Source organism: Primulina tabacum, chromosome 3 (assembly GCF_025594145.1).
Source record: "Primulina tabacum isolate GXHZ01 chromosome 3, ASM2559414v2, whole genome shotgun sequence".
In the NCBI taxonomy this organism is placed as follows: domain Eukaryota; kingdom Viridiplantae; phylum Streptophyta; class Magnoliopsida; order Lamiales; family Gesneriaceae; genus Primulina; species Primulina tabacum.
Window position 1 is genome coordinate 15,405,337 of NC_134552.1, and position 26,327 is coordinate 15,431,663.

Genomic DNA, 26,327 nt, shown 5'->3' on the forward strand with positions numbered 1-26,327 from the left:
GTTGTCTAATTTTGAAATCTTAACATTCATTTTGTTTAACCTTTCAAGTTTAACAAAAAAACAAAATGTTAAAAAGATGGAAACCAGGGGAGTTAATTCAAATCTTTAGGGAGGATGGATGGATTTAGCTCTTATAAATGGTGGATGTATTATTAAATAGTAAATATATATATAATCAAATAAAAAATGTTTTTATATTTAAAAAATTCTATAAATTATTTCTTTTCTTAAAAAAAAACTTCATTTTTTAATACTAAAAGCCTAATTTATTAAATTTTTGTAGCTTTATTTTTAATTTCATATTCATAAATTTTATATTTTTTCATTTCTTATCTCATGAAAATATTTTTTATAGGTTAAAAATACATTTTTGTTCTTGATTTATAAAATATGCATGAGAATTTATATAAATATTATTAATAAAAAACAATTTTAAAAATAAGCAATATAATTATTTTAATATGAGAAATATTTTTTTTATTGTCAAATAAAATTCCAAATTATATTTTAAATCCTTGTCAAACGCCAAAATAGAATTCCAATATCATGATTTAAATTTCAATTCAATATTTCTTTTTTTATACATCGAAACACTTAAGAAAATGTCATCTGTTTGACCATAATTTAAAATCTAACCTTCTCAATTTTTAATTATTGGTGTTGGTTTATCCTTCATTTTTTAAGGTCATCTGCAAAAAAAAAAAAAAATGAAATTGTTAAGAATCAAGATGATTTTTCAAACCATTCGGAAGTTGGCTGATCGATCCTTTCAATTCAATCCCAAGCGTTGAATCTTTGAAGGACGAGCCTGCCGAACATTGATCTTGTTCTAGCATTAATGCTTATGTCTCAGTTAGGAGTTGGCTTTGTTATATGAATCCTTGACACTGAGACATCGTTCATTTAAAACTAGCAAGCATATCATCAAAATCCCCGATGACGTCGTACTATCCTTTGCAAGATCAATGCTGAAATGCACTGAAGATTTATTTGTTGCGAGGGAGAACAGCAATGTAAAAAGATTGGCACCCAACACGCCATGTTTTACCGGGAAGGATCGAACCATGGGAACGAATTTACAAGACTATCACCTTCCTTGGCCAGATCTTCCAATCGTTTCACAGTTACAGTTCCCTGCGCCCTTTCCTCCATATATTTCCCTTGATCACTTTAGCACACTCAAATCCCAAAACTATACTACATTCAGAGACATTTACATTGCAAGAATAATAAAAATTTATTTTAGGTAAATACACGGGACAGCATATAACCGAGACTAACCTGATAAGGCCTAAAAAAATTGCACAGCTTCATTAACAAATGACTTGAATAAAAACACCTACAATATATATCAGCAAATGATCACCCTTCACACTTATTCAAAAATAATTTGGCTTGGTGTCACCACAAAAAAGAAAAAAGCATGCAAAACCAGATATCCATAACGAGGCAGAAAAGCACCATCCAGAAAGCACCATCCAGACCGTTGTTCCCAATAGGAAGGGAAAGAGAGAGAGGCTAACTAAGATGAGAAATATCGACTTCATCTGGAATCCTGAACGTGTCTGCTGCCCCGAATTTTCTCCACTCATCTCCAACAGAGTCGTCTTCGTTGTCACTATCCCTTTCGTCAGCATATTGGTGAATAGGAGATGACGGGTCCATAATACTTTTGGATCTACAATCGTGAGTAGCAAGCATCTTTACTTGGCCAAGATGAGAAATTTCTACAACTACTGTCTCATCATCGACTGGAAGAGGTTGCTTCCATGGTTCCCCATCAATTCTCATGTATGTGTGATCAGCTGCACCTCTATGGAACTCAAAGCGGATACGGTGTGCCTACACAAGAAAAAGCGAGAATTAACGGCTTGATTTAACTGAAATGCTAAGTGACTTATAACTCCTTGCAGTCATGATTCCATTATTTGGATGGCCATGAGACAATTGAAGGTAGTTGATGCAACCAACTTGTTAATATCAGATGGAGTCTAAAAAGGGCATTCTTGTCACCTGACCATCTGTGCAATTAACAGTTATGGAGCACTGTATACTTGTAGTATTGCTAGACTCTAAAATATACAGATAAGACCTGGAATCAATACTCAGGCGAGTTCCTGAAAATGTATTCAACCGAATACAACAAACTCAGATCCCAGAATTTAGATCTGGACATGACTTGTTAAACCAATCCAACGATTATATGATGATGAAAAAAGAATTTCACCAAGGTTTTAAATTTGTTTGAATACCACCTTTTTCTATTTATTGCAATGATAAGTCCAGATACTAAAAGATATAATTTTGATAAATTCGATGTCTACGTGTAATTGACAGATTCCAATTATTCATAGACGGACCCTTCTCAATGTATTATTGAGGTTCTCATCACATAGCCTCATAGAAAGCAAAGGAAATTCATTTTGTAACTATATCACACTATTGATTTTGTTGATTTCACATTTCCTGTATCAATTCTTTTGATACAGGCAATTACTAAATTATCATTTGCAAAAAATCACATATATTAAATTTACAACCCTGCAAATCAAGTACTTAATAAATAATCAAGTTGAACCTGTGCAAGACGTGTCCCATGTCCATTCGGAGCAAATAGAACAAGTCCATGCCAAGCATCTCTAAAGCCAACAATCTCGATAAGGCCATCGTCTACATAAGGCGCAGTCAAGTCTCTCTGTATATCAAGATGAAAAAGAATAAAAGTTATCAAATACATAATTCCAGATGTTGTCATCTCCCATCTTTCCAAAGAGCAAGTTTGAGAATAGAGATAAGGAAACATGCATCTGGAGACTACTGACATCACGTCGTTTGTTGATATTTGGAGTTCCCCAAGGGTTTAGTCCACCAGAAAAACTCGGCAAGTTAAGACATACAATTGACCTGATGCTGCATGGTTAGACAAGAGATTAAAGTATCAGAAGCACAAAACAATGTATGTTCCATTATTTCAAGAACCAGGAATCTGACCAAAAAAAAAAAAAACAAAAAAATGACATAGCAGCTGGATGTTACCTTCCTTTTCAATCTTAGAAAGTGCCGATTCTCATCATGTTTTTTTCAACTAATTTACAGCACAATATTTCAACTTTCAATATGCAACTGATTCAAGAGTATGAGCTCCATCACGAAAGATAGAGTTAGGCATAATAAATAATTATCGTACCTATGAGGAATGTGGAGGTCTTGCCAATCACCATGTCTTTTCATGACCTTCAGCTTGCAAAGTTGGGCCATATTCCTGTGTCACAATTATCATTAGTTCCCAGCAAACCGAAACTCTATAGAGAAAGCGAGAGACACAACTACGTTATGATGGGACATTCTGAACAAATAACATAAAAAATCATTAAATATCTCACTATTTGTGAACTTTATAGTTTTCAGACAAGAAATAACCTCCAGGCGTTACTATGTGAAAGATGACATGTAGTTCTTTTTTATGAACGCATCACTAAAAATTTAATAAGGCCAGCATTCATTTTGACGGTGTGGCATAAATTTTCATTAATATCTCAGGCTCTCAGTACCATCAAAAGTCATAAATCTTATTCATATTCTGGTAACATGCACCACTGAATTTCTCATGCTGATGTGAAAAAAGATTAGCCAAAAGGAACAAATAAGGTTATTATGGAAAATTAGAGATAGTGTAATTATAAGTTAGTACTATCACACATGGAATCCATTATCCACACCCAAACACCAAGAAACTGGTTAGAAAATAGATTAAAGAAGTTACAGATTAAGAAAACTGTTAATCACGTTGCTTAGGGTATTAATAAAAAGTTTTAAAAAATAAAACAATGATGTCTTGAAACGTATTAAGCATCAGCATTTTAGTGCTGAAGACAATTCACCTGAAGTTTAATGTTTAGCGATCAAATAAAATTAAGTTGACATATAATTTGTAAAAATGTCAATTAACTTAGTAGTCACATACTGGTACATACAATTGATGATCAAGAGATTTGCCATAAGTTGAGTTCCTTTAGTGATGTGGACAAATTATGCAACTCCAAAGCGACTCAATTATTTAAAAATAGCCATCAGTTCTTTTTTGAATTTATAATTAAGCAAAATTATATTGGATAATGCTCACAATCTCACCTAGAAGAAGGGTGAACAATAGGAGCCATAAACCATCCCTGTGAGCATCCAATCTTTGCATATGTACTCTAATAGACAAAATAAGAGATTAATACCAGTTGAATGCATATCTTGTTCCCGACTCTTGTGACAATAACAAACGAAAAGCTATCAACAAAATTTATGCTAAAGCAGCACTGAAGGCTAGCATATCATACACCCCAATTTAGTGGGCGTGAAAGCTGTGTACTTTATTGCCAGAACAATAGAAGCATATTTTACAGTAAATTTACGACATGCCCAAGAACCACCTAATTTCCAGCCAATGAATAGTAACAACTATGAGAGCATTATCTCTAAAAGCAATACCTACGGGAAAAAACATTATTTCATTCTTTGATCAAGTAATACTGGTTTCAAGATTCAGTACATACTCAAGCGATAGAACAGAAATGAGTTGAAATCCATCTACATTCTTGTTTATGAAAAACCCTCAAAGTTGTTCTATTGACTGAAGATCTGCCAACGGCATGCCAGAGTTACAAACTTTTGATTAAAGGTGAGAACTAAGAATATTTTGCGTACTCAAAACAGATTGTGATATTATCTGAGGCTTTTATACTCATTTCTCTGCTGTATATGCAGTGATATTTCTGAAATCGATTATGAAATATATTTGAATCCTGTGAATAAATTTAGTCAACAGTGAATTCTCATTTTAATGGAATGTTCAATATATCTCTGTATCTTATAGAGTCAGCATAAAACCGTTCCACTTTCAAACTAGACAACTTGTCTACAATAAAAAAAATGATGGTATATAATTGTTTGTAGATATGGAAATTACAATGTCTGTATATTATATTTGTACAACACCTGATTATGTAGTTGGTTTTTGAATTTTTCTGGATGCAGCTTTCTCTCTGTGTGGAATGCATAAGACACTTGTGCATCCATTCCTAATTACAGAAAAATAGAATTGTGAACCAAAAATTCATCCAAATGTATGAAATGTTTGCAGCATCCCACTACTTGCACATTTGTGACTACTATGATATATCAAAATCATTACTATTGATCTCTGATCAGTTTATTATGTAAAATGTAAATATTTTATTGGAATTCTTTAAAATAGTCCGATTTAATCAATTAAACATCCATACTAAACAACAAAAACCACAACCCATCATTCTAAATAGAATGAGAGAAGTGAATTTCTTGCAGTATATAGAAGAAAACATGTGAATGTCTCAGCTAGATGTCAACTCAATTGAACACAGCAAAAGGAGAATAAGTAATGCCTTTGACCGTGACAAGTGCCAGCACAAGCTTTCATACGTCACACTTTTCACCATTCTATGCTGGTATAGAATGCATAAAGATAGCATCTCGAAAAATGTAATATTTGAAGGCTCAAGTATACCAGCATTTACTAGTATTTAACAGCATAAAAGCAGTGTTCTAAAAAGGGCGAAAAAGAGTCTATTGTGCACGATTAAGCGTGAGGAAAAAGCTTCACTTTGGACAAAAGAGTAGAAAAAAGTGTTCAACCCTTTCGTTGACCATGTTAAGTGTGTAAAAAGTGTAAAAAAAAACACATTTTTTTTAAAAAAATTGAGTTTTTTTTTTATAAAATATAAAATTTATTTAAAATATAATTTTTAATAATATAAAATTTTTAAACAAAGAAAAGGCTAAATGCATGTGACAAAATTTGTCCTGGACACTTCCTTTCCCTGCGACTAAGAGATAACACTTGATCCAACATCGATCTACAAAAGTTTCACTCCACATAAATAATGATTTTGAGACATGTTTTTGATAAATTGAAAATTTATACATTTATTTTTAAAAGTTTTATGTTTATGTATTATTTAATCTATTAATAATTTGATATAATTAAGATTATAATAAAAACTAAAAACACTTTTTCACGCTTAATCTGGTACAAAGCCCGCTTAAGCCGCTTCGTCACGCTTTTGAGAACCTTGCATAAAAATATCAACACACGGAGCAGAAATAACAAGCGGAGTTTATTATAAGCTGTAGCTTTGCACAGCAATCGGGAACCATTCTCTCACCCATGCTGAAGTAATTCCAAAATCCACCACGGAATGTATCACAACCTTCCTGAAACATTCACAAATGTAAACAGTAAGATAGGAGAGTTTTTTTCAAGTTTAAAGTAGCATTTATCAGATCCTACTTAAAGAGGAAATGAAGACACTAAATTGTTTGTTGCATAAGTCAAATAAATGGTCTATACATTAACATCTAAAAGCAACTTAGCCTGATTTCCTTCCGTGTTAATGTAATCGTACTTATCAACTTATTTTTTTGGTCGAGGACAAAATGCTCTCCAGATTAAGATAGATGATAAGAAAACCGGACAGGCTTAGTTGTAACTAACTGATTTAGACTGTTTATGTTCTTGAGGTTGCCTGAAATTTATCCCAGTTGGTTTATAGGATCCGGTTGTTACAAATATAAGGTCATATCAAAGTCATCGAGTACTAAGGAGCTCATAGGAGACAAAGTTTATTTATCGTCCACAACTCTACAACTTATACTGGCATGGCAGAGATACGCAACATCAGATGCTGCCTAAGGTGCATAGAAAATTACAACACTACAGTGAGATGCAATGATCAAGAATGAGTTGCTGATAATTTAAAAGTGAAAAATATCTTTCTTACCACATTGAGATCATCTGTTGAAGAAACCTTATGAAATGCATGCAATGAATGTGGCAACTCCAAAGGGGCGATTGGATCACACGAGCCTTCTTTTGGTGCTCTCATCCGCATAAGAATATGCCAACTGGAAGACAATGACAAGCCAACTGCCTCAGGGATATATATAAAATTTGTAAATATACTTTAAACCAGTATTGATTTTTAACACAATGAATCATTATCAAACTCTGAGGTGGTGAAAAACAATGATTGAAGACAAACTGTAATTATGAACAGAAAACCAATTTTGGCACATCACTTGCACCAATTTTGGCACATCACTTGTAGGATAGGAGTGCATTAAAGATTCATCTATGAACGTGCATGATTGGTGAGGGTAATACCTAGTAGTTAGAAGGTGACAATTTGAGGATCTGCTTGACAATGAAAAACATAAAGTAAATGTTGGTCTTATGATGACAATGGATCTCCTTATGAGCTAAAGAGAACATAATGTGATGACACCTTACAACTGTCTACCATACTAATTCTTTGTAGTAGGAGAGTGTGGAATGCTAGATTACTAAAAATAAAGATCATCCCGTTCCTAAATGAAAGGAAGATCACGCCACAATATGGATGTCCGAGATATACATTGTCGGAGTGTAAAACCTAGCTAATACTGCAATTATTCCTAATGCTCGTCTCTCACACTGAAAGGTAATCTTAAATAAAGACAAATCCATGAGAAGCAATTATGTTCAAATTGTAACAGCTTAAAACAATCATATTATTTAGAAAGAACTTCCTTAATTTAATAAAGGTGAATAAAAGTTACCTGTCGATCTTCATTTCTCTTGCTTTCCGCACTTGATCCAAGAATGAGAGCACAGAATTACGATCTGTTCCAGGATTTTTCTTACCCTGTAAACAAAAGGCTGAGACAAATTTTTGAACAGAATATTTACAAATACATTGAAACAACAACATGGATTTGTTCCCAGAGAAGTAACTGTCACGTTGACTGAGCTGATTGTGATAATATAGGTTCAGACACACACTCCAACATTAGAAGATTGCAGGTCAGATAAGAAAATGTTATTAAAGTCGATGGCAATGAATTTGAATATTATCCAACAGCCAAATGAATGCATTCCAATAGCAATAGACTAATTCAAGTCCTCAGAAATCATGCTCAAACGAAGTTAAAAATGAAAAGCATCTCCGCAAGGGCATCAGCTGGTATTGCTTCAAAAGGCGGTGAATTTTTCGTACCCATCCAAATGCAAATGGAAGATTATTTCCAGTTCCCAAAGGCACTGTAGCAATAGGTGGCGGCTGAGTCAATTTTAGATCAGAAACCACTCCAAGAAGCCAGCCAGCTGTACCATCTCCCCCGGCAACCTTCAAGTTACAGACTATCACATGCTTTGAAAAAATAGAAATGAAGGTGATAACCATAAAAGTAAAGATCAACTTCACACAATCTACTGTGATGAAACTCACTATTATTTTTAACTTCTTCTCAAGTTCAGAAGCAAATTCGTCTCCATTAAGCTTGAGCTTTTCCAGGTTGGTAAAAAACCTATTCAGCACACCGTTGGGAGATTCTTCTCCTAAATCAAACACCTGAAAGAACAAACGAGGGCCGTAAAAGTTGTTTATATCATGGTAAACTAACAGAATAATCCTGCAAGTCAAAGATTCTAGTTACTTGTAATAAAAAGCTGATTACTCCACTACCAAAAACTTTATTCTTGAAAAAAGTAAATACTAATAAGCAAAGCTAATTTCACCTGGTTTTTGTTTAGTATGGTTTGGTAAGTAATGAGAAGATCTCCACCAAGCTGACCACCACTTTTGGAATTGATAAATACCAAAACAGGGCACTCGGGTACATTAGGTAAACACTCAGCCTCCAAGTCAGACACAAGTATGTAGCTAGGGATATAAAACTCCTTCACAAATTTCTTAGAATCAAGATCCGAACTTGCCATTGTTAATTACAAGTCAGCGTCTGCAGGAACAAAAAAATAAAGTATATGTAATTCCTTTTACATAAATAGCATAACACACGCATTGAATTTCAATGAAGCACTGGATCAAATAAAAAGTAAAAGGCCAAAATCATTAGCTGCTTTTGATTATAATACCTCGTAGCTAATAAAGATGATTTTAGGCTCTGCGTCTTACTTTATTTTACTTTGGTATTAAACATAGAAATATTTAAGTAGTTACAAAATATCAAAAGCTCCTACAACTGACCCTAACTTAAAACAAATTCAAAGGCTAATACAGGCACTTAGACGAACGTTAATCGCCATATAACAAATAACTCCACCCATGTTCGGAAAAAAATCAGTCAAATTCAATGGTGTCATGCAGAAATTGTGATCTCTTTCTGGTTTCTACAGAATGTTAGAACAATTAGAGGGACTTAAATTTCGATCTGATCAAGGCAAATACAAACATACCAATATGATCACGCAGAAATATAATTATTAAAGATGAACAAAAACCCAGATGAGAGTTCACCAGAAATTGACAAAACAACAAGAAAATCTCACATGAAAATTAGTTTTGAGGGATCACGAGTGAATTTTCAACGAAATTCGGATCATGAAATGGTGATGGGAGATTGACAGGGCAGCAAGCAAGTAGGTGGTGTAGATGTGGACGCGTAAAAAATATTATTATTATTATTATTATTTGCAATTGTTATACTTACTGGCCGGTCGTTGGCATTGACTTGGAATATACACAAAATACATGCGATTGAGAAAAAAAGAATAAATTATTTTTTAAATATTTTTAAATAAAAGTCATCAATTTTTGAAAATTAAAAATATGAAGGATAAATAAATAATATTTTTGGAATGATAAAAATGTTTTTTTTCCCTGTATCAAAATTACTTGCCGGATTTAACTTTCGTTAAGGATATAAATTATTAAATAATAATTTGATATATGATTGGTGGGATGTCAGTTAATTCAGTTGACTTGGTATAAGATATCAGCAAATGCGATTCTAGTTCAGCCAAACGCGACTTTGAGGCTGAAGCCGCCAACAAATAATAATCACTCGAATTATTCCCATTTTATACACATGCAAGGAACTATTCCCATTTTATACACATGCAAGGGAATGTTTGGAATTACTTGAATGATGTTTATTAAAAACAGTAGTTCTCTTGTGAAATGGTCTCACGAATTTTTTTTTTGTGAGACAGGTCAACTTTATCGATATTCACAATAAAAAATAATACTCTTAGCATAAAAAGTAATATTTTTTCATGAATGACTCAAATAAGATATCCGTCTCACAAAATACGACCCGTGAGACCGTCTCATACAAGTTTTTGCTTAGAAAAATATGTTTCAGAAAAATTATTTTAAAAACATTTTTAATGTTTTGATTTTAGCCCATCCTCTCATAGCAAGTGTAAGGAATATTGTTCGACAGATGTACGTTAATATGATAACAGTAATGAAAAATTGTAAATTTATGTTTTATCAGAATTAAGTGTTGTGTCAAATGTTACAATATTTGAGATAACATGCAGCGAAATATTAAAGTTCGTAACACAAATTCACTTAAAATAAACAGATGAACAAGATTAAATTTGCACAAGTATGCCTCAGGGCAAAAATTAATCACTAAAAAACCAAAATGTTTACAAAAATCTATCACTGGTATTTTCACAAAAATCAATTTCATCAACACGTTGAGAAAATAAACGCTTTCTAAAACAACCAACAGTATTAAAACGTAATCAAGAAAGCAACAAAAACGTGAGCCAAAAACTAAAGCAACAAAACGATCTCCAGCCAACTTCGTCACGGATGTTGTCTGTAGATGTTTCCAATATTCAAGGCAACACGCGGTATCTGCACTCTTCACAACAGCACGTACCTTGAAGAAATATTTCTCTGAAATCTATGACTTGCACAAGTGCGTGTATATTTGATCGAGAGAAGAGACTCCCACGAAAATCTCCCACGAAAAACTCTTTTCACAAAAATCTCTTCCACGAAAAATCCTACACGTGAACTCTTTGAATTTTTCTCTTCTTTCAATGCTTTTGAATCTACATCTCTTATTTATAAATGTCTCATCTTCTATGATTTATCTTGACGAAAATCTATAAGATATGGTATACAAGAATTATTTAGAAACAAAATCAACAATATCGTATCATGTAAATCATTATCATAAATATTATATCTAGAAAAGTAAAACCCAATATTGCACGAAATCTTATCAAAAATCAATTTAATATAAAAATTATATTTTCCCACAGCACAGCAAGTTAATCAAATTTCCTCTTATGCAGGTTCTCCATCAGCAAACATATCACTTGCAAAGTGTCCTGATGTTGCATAGGATTAACCAGGTACTTGAACTCACTCTCCTTCCAGTAGCCTTTTATGGGCGGACACTTAAATAGTGCATGAATGGTAGAGTCGCCTCCATTATTGCAAAGAAATATGATGTACTAACAAGTTTCTTTCCGTTGGAAGTATGTCATGTTTAGCTCTCCACCGAAACATTCTGGCCTTCTGGGGAATCTTGAGGGACCAGAGAAATTTTCACCATTTTGTCATTGAGCGCTCTGATCGCTTTCTCTGGAGCTTGATAGAGTCCAACCCAAGGCGATATCCCTCCTACACCGAATAATTCCCTTTTGCATCAACCATCCAAAAGTGTGTCACTCAGCCTCGATAGAAATGGGAATTTAAAATATTTCCTCAGTTACAAAATCTGGGAAGGTACCATGAAGCAATGTTATATCCCATTGTTCGTCTAGATCAATAAAGGCATGAACTGTAGGCAGTCCCTCAGATGTGTTCAACAACCGTCAGATCACTCTTGAATTTAGGCACCCATTTGTGTTCAAAGGTTTTAGTAGAATTTCCATATTCAATTATCTAGTAAATGACAGCTTCAAGAATTGCTACGTCCCCAATGGTAAGAGGGATTACGACCTAGCTTAGCATCCACGACATCCCCATAAACTATATAGCCTTAAGTATTCTTGCAACTATGAATTTGAATATCGATCTCGCAATGCGTCATATATGTTTAGCCAGCAAAGTCCTGTTGAAAACTTCCAGATTTCGAAACCCAAGTACACTTCGGCTGACATAGGAATTTCCATATTTTCCAGTGCATCCCCACCAGAATTTTGTGCATCCCTATGGCTTCATAAATTAGTTTTGGGATTATAAAGCATTACATCACATAATTAGGAATCGCTTGGATGATTAGTTTCATCAGTTATCCTCCCTTGCAATAGAAAAAAAAAACTCATTCCCTCCAACTTTTACTTTGTTGCACAGTCCTTTTCAATATGTAACCAAACTGCACTTTTTTACTACCTTGAGAAAATGTTGGCAGGCCAAGATATAGATCGTGCCCATGCATGACTGGAATGGTAATATATGTTTTAATATGATCAATCACCCCTGCTTCCGTATCTTTACCAAATGTAAGCGTTGATTTCTCGAAAATTAATGACTTCCCCAGACGCTTTCTCATACAACTGAATACTTTCTCTCAATCTCATACAGTCATTTAACGTATCTAGGAAGAAAAGCATGTTGTCATCAGTAAAGAAAATGTGTGAAATAGTGGGACATGACTATGAGATTTGGATTCATTTCATGAGCCATATCAAGTTTGAGGGCAACATTGCCTACTTCCCAGCTTGTCTTTTTCTCATCCAGTGCAATGCTTCAAAACCAAAAATTACATTATATGTTGTTAGTCTACCTGGAATAAAAACACCTTGATTATCACCAATGATTCCGTTCATAATAGGTCGTAGTCGATTCGTTAATGCCCGAGAAATTATCTTGTAACCAACATTGCATAGACTGATGAGCCTGAAATCCTTTACCAGCAAAGGATCTCTGATTTTCGGGTAATTACCGAATGATTCCATTATTCTAGAGGGGCACCATCATTCAGTACCTTAAGCATTTCATATATATTACTTCCTCCCCAATAATTTGCTAAAACTTCTTATAAAACAGTGTCGGAAGACCATCCGAGCCCGGTGACTTATCGGGATACATATCAAATGTTGCTCTCTTTATCTCAGATGCAGTACGAGGGGTGTCCAATATTATTACGGGGTCAACCACGATTTCTATGCAATCGGTCACTAGTGTCATACCACTTAAAGCAGGGTTATTAGACTTAAAAATTTAGCAAAATAATCCTCAATAATTTCCGACATACCATGAGAATCCGACACCATATCACCATGAGATGAGACAAACCCTCCAATGTGGTTTCATGCTCGCCTAGCTGATGCTCTGGAGTGGAAATTTTTTGAGTTTCTATCCCCAGGACTAATCCAATTTTCTTTGCATCTGTGACGCAAGTACATTTCTGCACGTGTACAAAGTCTTTCCAATTCAATTTCCAGTTCTGATATATTAATGGACTCATTGGACCAACACTCGAAGTGCTTGAGATTATTCAATTTTGCCATTTTTCTTTGAATCTGTCTAGGGATCGAACGCACAATTGTCTCATCCCATTTTTCAGCATGTGTGCACAACTGACAATCCGTTCAGGCATCAATAAAAATGATTCATACTGCTTCCAACCATCCTTAACCGTCTCCTCATAAGTCTGTTTCGAATAACCAGCAAGCCTCAAATCTGAATGGTCGTTTATGAGTTGCAGTCAGACCACTAGTCCTAGCTGTGGAGCGGTGTAGTTGAATTAGAATAGGTCGATGATCCGGATGATAAAACTCAAGATATGTTATAATAGCCGTCACATAGAGCATCTACCATCGAATGGTCCCCACATATCGGTTAGATAAAAACTTGGACAATCTTTCTCTCTTGAGCTAGCTTTTGTGATTGAGTCACATGCAAGTTCTAATCTTAACACAAAATATAGAATCGGAAAGATGTAATACCTCTTTGTGGTCGCGTTATGATGAAAGTTTATAAACGTGTTGCTTGTCATAATATTTGCAAGAAAGCTTTGTTGTGTTAAATTTCATAGTATTCCATAGTTAGATGTTCACATTGTGACGACTGACTTAGGACAGGAGCACAATTTCGTTGTATTTCAGAATTAGATGTTCATATTACGACGATTGACTTAGGACAGGAGCACAATTTATACGACGTTATCTGGTCCAATCGGTGGTAGTTAGCACTCCACGATTTATATATATACAATATGCCATTCACCTAACCACAAGCACCAACAACTTCACCTGGTCAATTCATTCAACCTGTACGAATCAATGCTAACATAGTTGATTAATATTATATATATATATACACACACACACACACACATTTATAATAAATGAGTATCATATGCTACCTGCTTCTAATTATGATATAATTTATAAATTATCTAAAATATCATTTATCTTTATTTATTATTATATCCGAAAGATTAATGTATTTGTCCAACGTTTCGTTAAACACGGAATGTGTGTGTCTACGTGGCAAGTAATAATAATTGTAAAAAATAGTAATATTTGATTTTTCTTAGTTATTGTATTAGAAGCTGGTTTTATTATTTACTCAGATATTATATAAAAGTAAAGATAAACGTGTGATGTGATTGATGTCCAAAGAAGAGATGACGAAAAAGTAAATATTATGTTTAATTTCAAAAAAAAAAAATTACCAAGTTTTGGTTAATATAAATCGTAGTCGTAGACCAGTGTTGGAGTTGGTCATACGTGAACTATAGTAACGAGTATTCTGAAGTTTCTTTGAATTTATCATGAGCAGGTCTCTTGTGAGACGGGTCTCCGACTCGCGCTAATTCATAAAATTATTATTTTTTATGTCAAAAGTATTATTATTCATAATAGTTACAAAAAATTTGAATATTATTGATAAAAAAATTCATGACATGTTGCATTATATCACGGACATATACGGACAGAATAAATCAAGATGTGTGTATATACAATGTATCAATAAGTTTTAAATTTTAATTAAATTTGGCATAGTTTGATATAAAATATATTTTCCCTACTTGATATGAAAATCACATAAATCATATTTCGATAGTGAAATCAAACCTGTGGTCCTAATTATTTATTTATTTTTTTGTGAAAAACGAAAATCCTCTTAAATAGTAAAATAAGACTTTTGTGTTAAAGATTTTATAACAGAAGATGATATTCAATGATTTAATATTAATTTATTAGATTATTGATTTATGATGGAATAAATTGAAATTGCAAAACGCTGTCGTGTCCCCACGACAACAAAAGTGTCGGGCAACTTGGTATTGCTATTCCTCCTAAACCTATCAAGACTCAAGAGAACCAACCTTTTTTATTTTTATTTTTTTAATATATATATATATATACTAGGAATGATCACGTGCATCGCACGTGGGTGATTAATAATGAAAAATATATTAACGAGATTTAGATAATTTTTAAAATCGTTTGAATAACATCTTGTTTATGAGTCTTTATTAATCTAAATATATCAAAACACAATAAATAAAAATACATCATGACGATAAATAAAATATATTCACTTATTTATATAACATTTTTCAATTTGCATGATTATAACATAATGACAGCTCTCTCAAATTAACAAAGATATTTTTCATCCAAATATCATTCACAATAAAAAACAATATAAATAAAATGAGAATAGTAAATTTTACTAAAACCAAAATCACAATGTATTTAAATGGAGTGCATATAGTGATTGTCAAATAAAATTCTCTTAATTAACCAAATTATCATAATGATGTTAAAATAAAACCCCTAAACTTGTTATTAAATTAAATATCAATCGTGTTTTTGCTAACTTTTAACTCATTACGAATTTTGTTTAACTTTTTTCTTTTACAGAATAGATATTACACATCAACTCAAATATTTTAAACGGTATAGTAGCTCAATCGTCATGATTCGATCGATGTCTCTAACAAGGACAATTATTGCACTCCAACAATATCAATAATTACACTAATTGCAATATATGAGAATCGATCTCATGACTTTGACTCTTACATATACCAATTGTAAGATCATGCATTTGCCGATTTACCGAAAGTTATAACCGGGGTAACGATGCAACATTAACTAAAATCTTTTAAATCGTAAAATAACTCAAACGTCACATTTGGATTGTTATACCTTACATAAACAATTATTGCACCTAACAAATATGATATAGTTGTTATTTTACATTTTAGAAATCATTTTTCTAAATCAAATTTATTCTTACTAATCAAATAATTTCATCGAACACAAAGTAGTTTTAATTACTAATAATAATTTAAACACAAATATAATTGTTAGGGTGACCACTCTATGTCATCACATATGCTTCATTAAGTTGCAAACATAGTAATAATGCACAATGAATTGGTAAACATAACTTAGTTAATTTAGTAAGTGAGTAATGTTAAATAACAATTTTGTTATTTTGAAATGTAAAAAATAGTTTATATATATATAAATTCATCATATATAATGATAAATTAATTATATGCCGAAAAGAGAAAAAATTGTTTTTTATGTATGTAATTTCATCATATACAATTAGAAATTAGTTAATAGGTTGAACAAACAAGATAACAAATCAATATATTATATACGATGATTTCGTAATATAATAACACTAATATAACCATACTTTGTATTATGTTTAGAACGCAATTGAAAATTGATAACAGAATATATAATAATATGAACTTTAATTTTAAAAAGATTATTATCTAAACTATTATCATAATACATAATGAATCATAAATGAAATCACTAAATTATTGAGTAATTATTTATTTAATTATTAGTTAAATCAATTTATAAAGTAAAAGAAAAAGATAAGATATAAATATTAAATATTCATTAGCAATCATGAAGAAATACACTAATTTTAGTTAACAACAAAGAAAAATTATGGGTAAATTCAATATGCATTAATATGCAAAAGCATTTAAGATAGACAATAAATTATAAAAGAATCCATCAAAAAAATTATTGATTTAATTTGCTGCATTATTTATCAAGGTATATTGAAAAATTCACCGTATATATATATGTTAGATATGGATATACATCCTAATTCCCATGTATATATACATCACACAGATGTATGCAATTATTCTTGGTAGCTGAAGTTTCTGAAGTTTCTGAGTCGTAGCTTCGATTTGAACAGTTTGATGGCTGAAACTCACGAAAACCCGATGGCCGCCGACGTGCTGGAGCACTGCAAAATTGAGCCGGTACCAGATACAGTTGCTGAGTTGACACTTCCGCTTCTCCACTTTGACATTCCATGGCTCTATTTCCACCCTGTTGAGCGTCTCCTGTTCTTCGATTTCCCCATTTCCGAGTCTTTTTTCTTGGAATCCATCGTCCCAAAACTCAAGGAATCGTTGCTCCAAACGCTCAAGCATTTCCTCCCGCTTGCTGGAAATATTGTCTTCCCTTTGGATTCGAGCAGGCCCTATTCAAGATTCGTGGTCGGAGACTCTGTCTCGCTTACTATAGCTGAATGCAACAAAGATTTCAATCACCTCACCGGGAACCACCCTAGAGTCGCCGACGAGTTGTACGCTTGTGTTCCGAATCTCCCGCCGGCTACTCATTCGTCGGATGCTGTATTTTTCCCTGTCTTAGCTGTGCAGGTCACGCTATTCCCAGATCATGGAATCTGCCTTGGTTTCTCCAATCACCACGCCATCGGAGACGCCAGCTCGATTGTTCGTTTCATAAAAGCTTGGGCTTCGGTCAACAAATTCGGCGGCGATTCGAAGCTGATAGATGATAAATCTCTACCGTTCTACGATAGAACTGATGTGGAAGATCCGGAGGGATTGGATTCCATTTACTGGAATATGATGAAAAAATCTCGGCCAGTGGAGTCGCCGCCGATCAGTTTCCCACTGAACAAGGTATATATATGTATACACACACACACACACACACACACACACATACATATACATATACATCTTTTGTTTGAATAAGTGCAATCTTTGGGACTTTTTTACTTTTCTTTACGACAGTTTACTTTTTCTCATCTTCCTTGAACTTTCTAGGTGCGTGCCACATTTGTCCTGACCAAGGAGGATGTGCAGAATCTGAAAAACTACGTCCTATTGAAGCGACCGGAGATGCGCGTAACAGCTTTCACGGTGACCTGTGCTTTGGTCTGGGTCTGCTTGGTGAACGTGGCGGCTGTCACGGAGGAGGTGGCCGACGAAGAACCCGAGTACTTCGGATTCGCCGCCGACTGCCGCGGCCGCCTGGATCCGCCGCTGCCCGCGACATATTTCGGCAACTGCTTAGCATTCGTGAAGGCGGAATCGACCCATGGGCTATTGAAAGGAAAAGATGGATTCTTGGTGGCAGTGGAGTGTGTGATTAAGTCTATTCAGAAAACTGTGTACAATGAGAAGGGAATTCTTGATGGGGCGGAGGAGTGGCCTGTGGAATTCGGGAAACTGATCGGAAAACGCCTCTTCGGGGTGGCAGGATCCCCAAGATTCGATCTTTACGACTCAGATTATGGTTGGGGAAGGCCCAAGAAGTTCGAATCTGCATCCATCGACTCGGATACGTCAATGTCTCTGTGTAAATCCAGGGACTTCGAAGGAGGATTGGAGATTGGTTTGTCCAGGCCCAAGAAGAAACTGGATACATTTGCTGCCATCTTCACTGAAATTCTGAGGAAGCTATGAAATCTGTTGAAGATCAAAAAAACTTTGTTGGTGGTAATCTCTCCACATTCTGAGGAAGCTATGAAATCTGTATTCGTAATTTTGTCCCTTCGTGTGTTGTACATAAGTTTGCTTCTGGAAAATGATACCTACAATTAAAGTATTGTTTCTCGTTTCAAGTCGATCCAGTATGCCTCTACTGTCTTTCTTTTCTTGAATTTTTTGTTCGTTTCATAAAAATTGAGAGCAATACGAAATAAAATACCGATTGAAATGCACTTAGCTTTTGGACCTTTCTTACTTGTATTTTCCCCGTCTTTAGGACAGAAGATGAGAGATTCAAGTATCTATATGTTTATATCTATATTTTATTCTATATTCAAGTCTAACTTTAATTCTGAATGTTCACATAGCTCCATAGTAATTAATTTATGTTCATTTAAATTGACCCTCGATCCTTTTGATTCCCCTGTTAAATGTCATCTTATCTCTTGGGTTGCTTTTGCTTTCCCTTCTCAAATAGCGAATCACGTGTTACCGATTTGTCACTTGGGTTGCCAATCACTTTTTTTTTATATCTCAAGTTTGAGATGATAACGCCGTGTGAAGAATCAATAGTGATAAATATATCTCTGCGACAAAAATGGGACATACCTTGAAGATATTTTGGCAGTTATGAAAAAAATTGTTAACTATAATCCATAAAAATGTTCGGCAAACTTTAAATCACTCACCATTTTCATTTTCAACTTTCTCCTCACTCCTCATCGATTTATTTCTTTGTTTTAACTCTTCAATTTTTCAAAATTTTCAAAAACATCCTTAATCCTTATGATTTTGGTACGTGACATTATTATACTTATCGAGTCTGTTCTTGGAAACATATATAGCCCAAGACATACAGCTACGCAAGATTTCCAGCCTATATATCATTATCAAATGATTGATTTTTTTTTATAAATGGCCCATCATGCGTCCGTATAATAAATCGAACTATTTACCTCTTTGACCAAAGTGTCGTCGGGTTATATCCACCGCAACGGATGGTTCCTGATGCAGATTCCTTCAACAACACTTAACACAACCCTGTTTCGTTTCATACCTCAGGAAACTAATACATGAGAATGGCAAAAGCCTCGATTCTTTTATTCAAACATACCAAATATTATTACATAGTAATCTCCTGTAGATGAGGCGAAACTTGTTTAGCTACTTATAGTAACCGAGATAAAAACACATATAAACTTTTAAGAGAAAATAATACAATGTTTGAAAGAAAATGAAGAAGTTGAATGATTCTTTCATCTTTCTTCTGCCTCGTTATTTATAGAAGTCCCTTGCGGATTTGATTTTTGGACTTCAACTCTTGCCATAGCTTTTCTTTATTGCCATCCAGCTGTGTTTGACACTATCTCTTGAGTGGGTTGAGTAGGTGGTTGAATGATCCCTCCACCTTTTTTTGATTTTTTCTCTTTTAGATCATTAATCTAGAAATGACTTGCTCTTCTGATTTTATCTTCTGACATAACCAGTAGATATGCGTTTGTATTATATCAGCTGAGATCTCGTTATCTTCCTCTTTTAACAATTTGTAGAGATCTTTAAAATTCATCAACTGCTTTCTTAATGTTTTAATCCGTCTTTTAGAAACATTAAGATATGTAGCATACATTTTCTTTGGTTCTAAATTTTGGTTCAAATCTTGTGTGATTTTATTGTTCCCATTTATTCTTTATTTATAGTCGTTTAGTTCCAAGTTTTCTTGGTCATTTAGTGGGTTTATCACATGCCCACTATCTCCTGTCGGGGAATATTTTAGCTTTTGTAATCCCCACGGAAAAGTGATGGTATTCATATGTCTACTTATTTTTGTCGAGCAATCTTAAACTTTTGGTGTCCCCGAGAAAAACGTGGTTGTGGTCCTTCACCACTTGGTTATGTCTCTTCAAGATGCTTCCTGTCTGACCGAGGTCTGAAACCCTTTCCAAATTCTGGCTCCTTCTGGTTTGGGCATTCTGGGCAGATTTGTTCTGACCATCTTCCCAAATGAGCCATATTGCAGAATTTTCGACGAGTCTCTTTACTCCCCGGCAGCTTGCTGTTCCAGAAAATATTTCTTTTCTTTTCGAATAAATCTTCTGCAAAACTTGTTGTTTTTCCTGTCATGGTATTTAACAGCAATGATCCGTTTACTGAATTGTGATAAAATTTAAACGGAAATGTGGGGACCCAGACTCTAATCACCTTCTTAATTATCTTTGAGATTTAATTGTCAATTAAATTAAACAGGGTCTAAAAATTTTTCTTATAAAACACAAGTGCGGAGCGTAATAGAATGTAACTAATATACATCTCAGTATATAAGTACAATAATGTACAACAATTATTCAAACTAGTCTAAGGTTCAACCACTAAATTTCAAGTATTAAACCAAGTCTACAATAAGTCCGGAATCACCACTCTAACTCATCTTCTCTCCTCATCTTCTTGACCCTGATCATGTCCCACCTGTTGTCATGCACACATACAAAACAAGACAACAGCCGGATACTCCGGTGAGAATAAATCTCAGTATAAAACATGGTAGACATGCATATACACAATATAAATCATAAAGCATATTATCATGCATAAAATCAATAGCAATAGGTTTCATAGTCTATGAAACTAAATCAAAATAAGAATGCAGTAACAATGAGTTCCATAATCTCTGAAACCAAAATAAAATAAGCACGCAACTCAATCCAATTCATATCTTGACTCAACTCAACTCTAACTCTAGGGATCCCGGTGTGAATAAGATGTAACAGGTCTCCCACCTACTCTCCCAACCGTGGTGGCGTTACATCTTATTCCTAAACTTCGGTCTGGTCTGTATCGAAATCTACAATCGGAGTGAATCTGATCCGAAGCATCGATATCACCGAACGTTTAGAAAATTGGCGTATCTACCAATGATACTCCTATCTCAGTACATATATATAAATCAATATAAAGTACAAACAGAACAAGTATGTGATTTTGTTGGGAAACTCAAATTGAATCTCATTTGAGTTGTGTCTTCCCAAAACAAAACATGAATTATACATTTGTTTTCCCGGTCCGACGAAGACGAAGTCTTGTATTCCGATCTGTCCATACCCAGCCTGGCAATGACAATCGCATAAATACAATATCAGTATATAATTCGATTCAAAACCTGTTCTGATCAATACTTAAATCAGTATATAATCTGATCCATATCTGAACAAGGTACAATCTAATTCATATCAACGATATCATCGAAATCATTACTGAATCTGATCACTCTAAATCAACTGATGTTTCGACGGCATAACAATACAGTTTCGATATCCCCGTCAATCTCAACATCACAGATATAATACCAGAACTCCTCATCAGTATCATTACAACTCATAATCTGAATAATACTACAAATCTGATATTGAATCTTAATCAAATCAACTCCGAAAATCATAACAAATACATACACAGTCTGTACTTCAATCTGACTTCAGTTATACGATGTCTATTATATCAGAAATACCATATATGATTCATATTCAATTATGACAATATCATAATTTTAAATCATGTCTAAACGTAACAAAACTTACGTGCAGTTGTAGCCTGCGTCGAGAGGAACTCAGAACTAAAGTCGGATTACAAATCGGATGGTTAATTCTTGTACAAGCACAATATCAAGATACCAAAGAATTTGAAGCTTTCAAAGGTTTTTTTGAATGGTTCTCTCGAGTTCTGCTGTTAAGAATGAAAGCCACAACACCTTATATTGCATGGTTAGGCCAAGTGTCTTATTTTTCCCACTGCACGTTGCATCGCGGGTGCGCCAGCTTTAGACCGCGGGTGCGCTATGCATACTGTAACATATCCAACACCTCGGAAGCTTCGACCGCGGGTGCGGTGATTCTACGACCGCGGGTGCGGTGCTTGTACCGCGGGCGCGGTCATGTTTCCGCCGCTGGTGCACTCACCCTACGGCCCAAATGCAACATTTCATGTGCAACCCAACCGCGGGTGCACTGTCTTTTGGACCGCGGGTGCGGTGACCCTACTGTAAAATGCCCATCTTTCTGTCCGTCAACCATGGGTGCGGTATCTTTCATGGTGCGGGTGCGGTCTTCCTTGCATTAAAAACTCTAATTTCTCATGTCTTTCCTACTCCCATCTCACTTAGTGCCTCTCATTACATGTCATGCATTCTCATATCTTCGAATATCACATTAATGAAGACTAATAAATCTCAAGCCTTACATTTTTCCCCCTCTTAGATCTGAGTTCGTCCTCGAACTCGCAAGTAATCAATTCAGACATATCAGAAAGAATGTATATAGAGTTTAAATCAGAAACTCATCTCAATGAATCCATTCTAAAATCTTAATCTCATGACAAATCCTGTCTTTCAGATAGTCTCTTTGATCTGCTGACAATTTTACTGTGTTTCCAACAATAGAATAATCTTAATTTCACTCTGATTCCAAACTGGAATAATAATTCAAGCAGTATAATATCATAGTACCACTCGAAATATTTTGACAAACTCAATCTCGCAATATTGGTTATACAACATCCGCATATATCAATCAATAGTTCATAATAAATCAATACCATCATCTGTTACCAAATCTGTTTATCCCATTCAAGGATATATTAAATCTTCGGCCTCAAATACCAATCGTCACTATCCGACGTTGGCATATTAAGTCTGTCTGGTCTGAGCTATCTTCATTCTCTTCTGAATTAGCTACATTTTCTTTGTCATATCTCTGACCGTATCAGATCCTATCTCAGGTATCTCCGATATATTATTCTTATACCAAATAAATCTGCAGTACTCACTGTACAATGTATCGTCCGTAACTATTTCATTATCCATCTGGTTATCTGATAACTATTATCGTACAATAATTCACACAGCGACAATATGTCATGTCAACTAGTGCTAGCATCCAGCACTGCAACTCTCTGGATATCTCTCAATATCCGGATAGTACACTCGGGCTATCTGTCAGTCGGTGGATAATATATGAACGAGTTCATGGTATGTTCAGCCACAATTACAAACTCAATTAAAATTCACAATCTGATATAATTTATTTCAACATTCTGGTCAATCTGACTATTTCTTTGACATCGATCTTTGTCATCTGGTCATGTGTGTACGTCATCTTGTACAACTACTAGATATAGATTGAACAATCTGTCAATCACAATCATATTATATCACAATCTGGAAAGTATTGCAGTGGTCTCATTACGAAATTCATCGAAATATACTCCCCATGTCTAGTCAGAAATATACCAATTCTGTAATAACTCCTCTGATTTCTATCTTTCTATCTTCATTTATTGGCGAGTTAGACATTTCAGTACAAATTCTGCCAACATTTCAGTACAACTTCTGTCACAACTGATTTAATCTGTTTTTGTCAAAACTATCTGTTCGAATATCATACATTCTCAGTTACCAAAATGAAAACTGAATCCACTACGGTGTGTTTCTGACACTATTGTCATTTCAGATTCGAACTATTTGGTACAAACAAATCAGTTAATAATATAAATTAAAAAAAATACCTACCTGGTATTCGGTTCTGACTATCGGTATCAAATTCTGTCGTGCAAATCTGACACATTTGACATCATACGATAATCATTCTCATACAGTAAAAATCACATATCTGTCACTCTGATCGATGCTCTGCTCTGATTATCGGAATTAAGTTCTGAAAATTCTGGTTAAATCTCTGAACTGCCGAAATTCTCGAATTCAGCTCTGATTCGGTTTGAATAATCTGTATCAAACACTGACTCAGAATAACAGTACTATCAAATCAGATTCACAATATCACTAATCTATACTGATCTAGTGAGTTTAGTAAACTCATAAAACGACAATTTCTGGCAATATTGTCAATTCTGACTAATCAATCACGTCTTCATGTCGTTCTGATCAACTGCTATATATCATTTGCAAATATAATATGCCCTTAAACAATATAAGCTGTCTCAAATATTGTTTTTAGAACAATAACAATACTCAAGCAGATACAAAACAACAATCGTATAAGATAATCTGCCAACTCAGACCAAAAATAAATTTCTGACATTTCTGATCTTTCTGATATCGGTATCGTTCTCAGTCACTGATCACAATCTCAACTGTGTCAAAATCAATCGGTATGTTGATTTCAGATATCGCTTATTCTGACTACAATCTGTTTCAAGCAAGATTCTTATCTGAATAATTTCTTTATACAATAATCACAATTCTCAGAGTGTTCAATACAATCTTCAGATGTTCGATTCAATCAATCAGATGCTGCAAATATATCAAAATATCATAGATACAAAGAGCATGAAATCATCAGAATACCTCTGAACATACTGAAATATGCCACAGAGAAACACTAAATCAAATGTAACTCCTGGCCGGTACTCTTCTACTGATCTTTCAATTCATTCAGTGACATTCTGTACATTCAATATCATTCTGTACTGAATTCTAAAACACAAACAGTACCTGGTATCAATTCAATTCTGAAATCTATCTTTCTGATACAAAACAAATATGGAATCTTATCTGTCAAACATCTGCCAACTCGTACATCATTTGGCAAATCTGCCAATACTAGGCTCGATTTCAGCATGTCTACTGAATACATAAGGATACCATCTGCTCCTTTCTGTATCAATCGAGTCATAAATAATACAGATATCAAAGGAATTCTAGATCTAGAATCCTTACCGTGGAATTGCTACTCAGCAGCCATATCTGGTCTGAATCGTATATTTTTCTGGAAGGAATCTACAATAGTTCTGTACTTGTTCAGCATATTAATATCAATAATGCGGTCAAATCAGAAACACAAGTACATCATAATCTAATTCGACCTCATTCTCATCTTACTGTAGTATACAATATTTCACAGAAATCTCTGATATCAATCTTTCTTTCCCAAAAAGTAAGGGAATCAATACTACAGTACAATCAGACTCAACAGATACAGCATATCTCAATGCAACTCAGTCAAAGATAATCGTAGGGAATGCATTAGTATATATCAATACCTATGCAATATAATCATAAAAGAACAGTACCTGCCACTCTATCATCAGGTGTGTCCTGTGTCTGTTCCTCTGTCTTCTGCTCCCTAAAATCTTTGGGAACTTTTCTGAGGACAAACTCTAGCAAAGTGTCCCGGCTGTCTACAATTATGGAAACTACCAGTCACTCCCTGGCATTACTCTGTGGGATGTCTCCCTCCGCAAATTCTGCAATATACTCCAGTATAACTCGAGCTGGAACCATTGGAGCTAGACGAACCACTCAGTCCGCTTCCTAACTTTTTAAACTGTTTCTTTCGAGCTTTCAACAAATCTTGCTTTCCACTCGTACTGCCTTTATCAAATCTAAGAGGGAGTTGTTGTGTTTGGAGTGGAATCACATCCAATCTTTCTCGTTGTCGAATCAGACTCACCTCAGCTCTCTTTGCCCTACTCAAAGTATCAGTAAAATGGTATGGTCGCTGCATATTTATCAATGCAACTATTTCTGAATTCAATCCTTTGATGAACTGCTCAGCTACAGCTTCATCATTCCCAGCTATCTGAGGAACAAAACGCAGTAGAGTAGATAATTTAGCAACATATTCTTCAATATTCAGTTGGCCTTGTCTCAAATTCTCAAACTCTGCTCTTTTGTCTTCTCGATATGAAACTGAGAAAAATCTTTGATAGAATTCGGCTTTAAAAACTTCCCACGTGATCACAGTACCACGTTGTTTTAATACTCCCTTGATTGTAATCCGCCAACTCCTGGCGGCCTCTCG

General features: G+C 34.4%; 2 protein-coding genes across 4 annotated transcripts; one reads left to right on the top strand and one right to left on the bottom strand.

Moving 5' to 3' along the window:
- Nucleotides 1-1,285: 1,285 nt before the first annotated feature.
- Nucleotides 1,286-9,467, bottom strand: LOC142540751 (diacylglycerol kinase 5-like). 3 transcript variants are annotated; one of them, XM_075647109.1, is made up of 13 exons: nt 9,353-9,467; nt 8,582-8,802; nt 8,292-8,414; nt 8,061-8,189; nt 7,624-7,709; nt 6,807-6,930; nt 6,192-6,240; nt 4,987-5,069; nt 4,132-4,199; nt 3,188-3,262; nt 2,823-2,910; nt 2,579-2,695; nt 1,286-1,842 (listed from the first exon to the last, which is right to left on the bottom strand). In XM_075647109.1, exons 2-13 carry the CDS (start codon nt 8,780-8,782, stop codon nt 1,519-1,521), a joined length of 1,467 nt encoding a protein of 488 aa, XP_075503224.1. In that variant the 5' UTR covers nt 8,783-8,802; nt 9,353-9,467; the 3' UTR covers nt 1,286-1,518. The 3 variants fall into 3 exon arrangements, with proteins under 3 accessions (XP_075503224.1, XP_075503222.1, XP_075503223.1); XM_075647107.1 differs by having other exon boundaries at nt 9,260-9,401; XM_075647108.1 differs by having other exon boundaries at nt 9,321-9,399.
- Nucleotides 9,468-16,876: 7,409 nt separating this feature from the next.
- On the top strand, nt 16,877-18,653 carry LOC142540752 (phenolic glucoside malonyltransferase 1-like). Its single transcript, XM_075647110.1, has 2 exons — nt 16,877-17,706; nt 17,854-18,653. The coding sequence occupies exons 1-2, from the start codon at nt 16,972-16,974 to the stop codon at nt 18,493-18,495; spliced, it is 1,377 nt and encodes a 458-aa protein (XP_075503225.1). The 5' UTR covers nt 16,877-16,971; the 3' UTR covers nt 18,496-18,653.
- The last annotated feature ends 7,674 nt before the right edge of the window (nt 18,654-26,327 follow it).